At 31.1% G+C, this 6,105-nt stretch overlaps 1 protein-coding gene across 1 annotated transcript; it reads right to left on the reverse strand.

Annotated features, from left to right (window-relative positions):
- Window positions 1–890: 890 nt before the first annotated feature.
- LOC107418317 (high-affinity nitrate transporter 3.1) lies at window positions 891–2,569 on the reverse strand. Its single transcript, XM_016027005.4, has 2 exons — window positions 2,180–2,569; window positions 891–1,786 (listed from the first exon to the last, which is right to left on the reverse strand). The coding sequence occupies exons 1-2, from the start codon at window positions 2,310–2,312 to the stop codon at window positions 1,302–1,304; spliced, it is 618 nt and encodes a 205-aa protein (XP_015882491.1). The 5' UTR covers window positions 2,313–2,569; the 3' UTR covers window positions 891–1,301.
- Window positions 2,570–6,105: the final 3,536 nt, after the last annotated feature.

Raw genomic sequence — 6,105 nt, forward strand, 5'->3', positions numbered from 1 at the left:
CACTGAACGTCCATTTCCTTGATGTGAACCGTTTGGGTTTTATATTGATTAGGCAATTCAGTAGTTGGCTTTCTCATTTACTCTTCTCTATTATGAATTAAAGGATGATGGACCAAACTTTTTTATTTTTTTTTTTATTTTTCCTGATTTAAAAAACCATCGTCTATACTTTGACTCTGAATGTGGGAAACTGTTAATGGCATAGAAGATGTTGTTTGGTGAATGATCAAACTGACTATTTTTGTGAAGCCCTATGTAGGAGTGAGGTTATTGCATCAGGAAAATCATTTTTGTAGTTTCTGACAAAAAGTTGATGGTTTCCATGATGCATTCAAATAGGTTGAAGGCTAATACAAAACCAGCTGATCCAGTGACAGATATATGGCCTAAAGTGGTATGTTTTGGGAAGTGAGAGTTCTTGGAACAGTTAGGACAGTTATGGAAAGGTCGTTGAAAGATTATTATTCGTTTGTTAGTTATTTTGTAAAAGAAAGACAATGGCATCAAGGTAATAATACCATATGATTTGAAATTTTCTTTCAGGTGGCAAAACTAATTTTAATTGAATATTATTTCTGGTTATCATTATCTAAATAAGGAAAATATGGTTGCTTTTAGAGTTTCTTTTTTTTTTTTTTTTTTTTTTTTTTTTTGGAAAGGCGTTATCCAAAATTACTCGTCATTGTTGGAATTAATAAATTAGGGAACCCACATTACAAGATGTTGACAAATAATTATTTTATAGTCATCAAATAGAATGATTAAATTCTAATAGTATTTAAAATAAAAATGTGTCACCATTTGATTGTTCCTTACCAATAACTTTATCAACAATGAAAGAGAAAAATAATAAACACATCCTTTTTATGGCACAAAACTTCAACAACCACTTAAAAAGTGAAAAATCTTCTATATATCACTTTCTTATTAATAGACCAGTTTCAACTTCCCCATTTTAGAGTATGAGCTGTAAGGTTAATTACATACCCAGATTCAACCTTCTCAACATTCACTTCACTCCCTTTTTTTTTTTTTTCTTTCTTTTCATAATTTTTTTTTTAAGAAAATTTCCCATTAACACACAAAAGTTATTAAAATAAAGAAAAAGCCCATTTGAAACCCCCTTCAACTTAGCTTCATATCCTACCATTTTGATCAAGATTGTAATACAAAATATATAAATATATATATATATATATATATTAGAGCAAAAACAAAATCTAAACCATTGGTGCAAACTGATGTTGATGATAAAGAACCATAAGATTTGCCACCTTTTTTTTTTTTTAATTTTTTTTATATTACTTCTGTTGGGACGATTTTGCCTTTCTCTTCTCAGCGATGAAGAACACAGCAAGGGACACAACGGAGAAAGCACTAAAGCAAACCGAGGCAATGTCAAGGGACGCGTGGCGTCCAGTGACTGCTTGGACATCAAAAAGGTTGGTGGTTTTGTGAGCGTCCGTGGTTTGACCGTAAGCCACCTCGACCTCCTCGGAGGTGTAGGCGTAGGCGCGTATGAAGTACGTGGCGAGTGGGATGTCACGCTCCACGGTCCACTCGAAGCTCTGGTTAGAGGCTGAGTATGGTCGAGCCACGATCTTGAACTGGCAGGTCTTGTCCTTCGAGATCAAATCCTCCGTCTTCCTCCACGCTCGGTCTGCTTGGCTGATGGGCGCGTAGCATAGCTTTACCTTTATGGTCTTGTAAGCAGAGTCAACCCCAGCTGGGAAAGTTTTGTTTAGACCCCAATTTACTGTGATTTTATCTTCACCAGCTTTCAGAACTGCAACAGAAAATTAAAAATATAAATATTAAAAATTAAAAATTTATTTTTGTTTTCCACAAATTAAAACCCAGTTGAGAATTTTGTGAAATTCATTGTAAAAAAAAAAAAAAATGGACAATTTTGATAGAAAGACAAAATCTTTATGGCAATTTTGTTCTAGAGCAACAATAATCAATTATTTTTCATGGTTGAAAATTGGTAAAGCTTCTCTGTTTTCAAGGTTTTGCTTGTTGGATCTATTTTTTGGGTTATATCTTCCAATACTAAATTAGGTTCTCAATTAAAAAAAAAGAGTTCCTTGTAAACCTCACTTTCTCAGGATCCAAACAGTGCACTGTCAAAATGTTTGTACAAATAGAAAAAGAAGAGGGAATTGATGAGATTGATTACCTTGTCCTGGTTTGGGTGAAGCAGTGACTACGAGAGTTCTTTGAAGAGAAGAAAAGTGAACTTTTCCATGAGAGATTTCAGCAAAGCAAGAAAAGAGAAGAAGTGAAGCCAAGAGAACCCCACGTGCTGCCATTTTTGATACTTAGTAGAGAAGACTTTGGTATATGAAATAGAAATCCTAAAGAGATCAATTCCACTACTGAATCTAATGGAGATGAAGTGGTAGCGCACGTTCCCTTTTTATATAATACAAGGGCCCAAACAAATAAATAAACAACTAAGCTTAAGGTGACATAAGCAGAATAGGTCAAAAGGCCCAAATTGGAAGCTGGATTGTAAAGAATTACAACTGATTAAATAAATGGAGACCCAAAAAACAATGAGAAAGTGGTTTTAAAATATAATATTAAAGTATGATCAGAAGTGGCCCTAAAGCATGCTGAAAGGTTATAGTGACGAGGGGTTATTTTTGCTAGTTTTGGGCTGTAAATGTGTGGGATTTAGATTATTGATTGACTTTGTGTTATATTTATATTAAAATGCGTTGATATTGGTGGTGGTGGTGGATGAGAAAGATGTTGGCATATGCGTTGTCCTCGTTTTCTTTTGTATCTGTTTTCGTCCTTAACCTATTGGAAAGGACAAAAAGACAAAAAGACAAAAAAAAAAAGACCCAAAGGAATTGGAGAGGGGATTTGGCTGTTCGGAGAAATGCCTTTTCAATCTCGATAGTTAGTGGACACTTCAAGAAGAAATATATTAATTATTAATTTATGATATATTAGATTATTTTTTTATGGGTTTGCAACTTGTCCTCTTTATATCTTCCAACTAGATTGAAAATTTGTAAACAGAATCGGTACGGCTCAGCTGATACCGCTCCAAATGATTTGCTGACATGTGTTAAAAAGGGCATATAATAAGCCAATTGAGAACCCTTCAATATCCGGCGTCCATTCCAATGACTGATTAACAGGAGTGAACAAAATTCAATCTAATCTGTTCTAATCTATCGATCTAATTCATTTTTAAAGGGTTAGATTGAATTTTTATATTAAGTGAAATAGATTAAATTTAAAATATTATAAATTATTTAAATTAGATTGGTAATAGATTAAAAATATAAATTCAATCCAATCCAAATAATATATTATATAATTAAAAATATATATATATATATATATTTATATATTAATTTTTAATATATATATTTTTTAACCCATCGGTCCATCTCCAATTTTCAAATTGAATTGGAACCCTAAATATTTACCTACCTTGCTATCTAATCTTTTTTATTTTTTATTGTAGGAGTGAGATAATGACTATGTTGGATTATGTTAATTGTATTTATGTTTGGATAACTATAATTTATTATTTATATTTTATATTTAGAAAACTTTTTATTTGTATCATATATTTATAAACTAATAAGTTTCAAATTGATTAACCAATTCAAACCATCGATTTTAAATAATTTGTTTTAGTTTGGGTTTAACATTTCAATGATTTGGATTGGATTATATATTAGATAATCTGAAAAAATATAGATTGAATTATATTTTGGTTTAAAATCGAACCAATTCAATCCATGCCCACTCTACTACCTAACGATTCTCCTCTCTCTCCACTTAGGGATGTCAACGGGGCGAGGCGGGGCCGGTTTTTAAAATCCCGTCCCCATCCCCGTATGGGATTTTTCATCCCATCCCCGCAATTTTTTCCGTTTTTTTAGAAGCGGGGCGGGGACGGAGATTCCCCAATTGGTGGCGGTGCGGGGACGGTTTTTCCATTTGTTTTTTTTTCATATAATTGATATAATTTTTTTTGATAAATTTATATTAAAAAAATTTCTTCTATAAGCAAAATACAAATAAAATGACCAAAAATATAATAAAAATACAATAAAAGATATCAAAGTTCAAATTTATAATTTTAATAACATACATTCTCAAAAAATATAATATAATATAATCCAAATACATAAACATAAAATTTATAAAAATACACATGCACACATAATAAAGTTTTACTTCTCATTTCCTTAAGTCTCCATGAAAAAATGTTCCGTAAGAGTTGATTGCTACAAAAATAGACAAAAATATTAAATGATATCAAAAAATTTTAAACAATTTAATATAAACATTTTTTGTAATAAATAAATTCAATTTACCTCCTCATCAATTTCTATGTCACTAATAGTAGAAGAACAAGCTCCAACATACGGTGAAGAAGATGAAGCTAACAAAAATGAGATTAATTAGTTAACAATAAATACAAAAATTATTAAACACAAAAAAATATAAAATTTAATTTTTCATACCATTAATTTCAGCCCATAACCAATCGAATAAGTTTAATTTTAATTTTCAAAATATTAAAAAAAAAAAAAAAGGTAATATATACGGGCCGGGGTCTTTAATACCCGGTCCCGACCCATCCCCGCTTCGGGTCTAAGAGAGTAAGCCTAAGCCCGCCCCGTCACCCCGTTTTTGCGGGGAAAAACCGTCCCATTAGGGGCGATGCACCGCGGTTGCGGAGATGGACGGGGCAAATTGACATCCCTATCTCCACTTTTAATGCTTCAATATTTATGTTTTCTTTTTTTAATAAAAAATCACATTGGAATGATGATTTGGCTTATATCAGTAAATCATTTGGAGTGTTATCAGCTGAACTGGTACCACCGATGCACCGAAGATTTTCTCGTGGCCTGCATAACTTCAGTGGTTTGAGAAGGTATGGAGGGAGCAATTGGAGATTTAGAATGCAAAACATTTAATAGGGACTTATAAGAATTTAAATGTAATGGGACTGCATAGATTTTTTTTTTCTTATTATTATTATTATTATTATTTTGCAGTACTTCTCAAAATAATGAATGACCCTAAAGCACGCTGGATGGTTAGGCTTATTGATTGACTTAGTTATTTTTAATTATTTATATTTTAATGCGTTGATATTTGTGGTGGATAAGAAGATATAGATATTATGTCCTCCTTTGATTGTTTTTCTCGTTTTCTTTTGTATTTCTTTTCGTCCCTGAGGTATTGAAAAAAATAATAATAGTAAATAATTGGGGAAGAATTCGGGTATTGATAAAAAGATCCTCATTGGCCTTTTGTTAGTTGATAGTTAGAAGACTTTAGAGAAGAAATATACATTAATTATTAATAATAATAGTAAATGATGATATATTATATTATTTTTTATGGGTTTGCAACTTGTCCTCGGTAGCTTCCAACTAGATTGAAAATTTGTAAAAAGAACTGATGTCAAGTGGGAAGAGGCTTCTGTTTGGCATATCAAAGACCTAACTTGCTGGCCATCTAGTCCATATGATTTATTATACGTTTTAAAAATTAAGAGATAAGCGAAGGCTAGTTTAAACAATAACTATTTAAACAATAATCTCAAAACGGTAACTATTTAAATGTATTGTTTATGCCAATTTCATGTTAATAAAAATGGATTGTGTTAGAATTTAGCTATTTCATTTGCAAATAATTTGAACTTATTAGTGGATAATATAGCCGTGAAAATTAGGTTGAAAAGTTATTCCAATCCTATGTTATGGTCCTAGAAGGCTAGTTTAACAAAATTTGGTAACTTTTATTTCATTGAACATAAATGTGCACCGCCTAAGGTTTTCCACCCTATTTTGTTTATGCACTTAAATATTTCAAAAAAAGCAAAAAGTTCTCAAGCGTTATCATATTTATAATAGCATTCAAATATTCTTATATAGGATGCGAAATCTTTCTATTTTCAAAATTTCATCTTCAATTCTATCCCATCAATAAAAAATAAACACCTCATTTAAAATATCAAATTATTTTTTCACCATTTCATATTAGTAACTTTTACTCTCCATAAATTTTTCATATAAATACAAAACATCAACCGACCCCACCATATTAAAATTTTAA

The sequence above is a fragment of the Ziziphus jujuba genome, chromosome 2, assembly GCF_031755915.1.
Source record: "Ziziphus jujuba cultivar Dongzao chromosome 2, ASM3175591v1".
Classification (NCBI taxonomy): domain Eukaryota; kingdom Viridiplantae; phylum Streptophyta; class Magnoliopsida; order Rosales; family Rhamnaceae; genus Ziziphus; species Ziziphus jujuba.

Bases quoted from the DNA above. Each gene is read 5' to 3' on its own strand.
- LOC107418317 (XM_016027005.4), bottom strand. From the start codon at position 2,312: ATGGCAGCACGTGGGGTTCTCTTGGCTTCACTTCTTCTCTTTTCTTGC. The intron at 1,787-2,179 runs GTAATCAATCTC...TTTCTGTTGCAG, and splicing joins TTCACCCAAACCAGGACAAG to TTCTGAAAGCTGGTGAAGAT.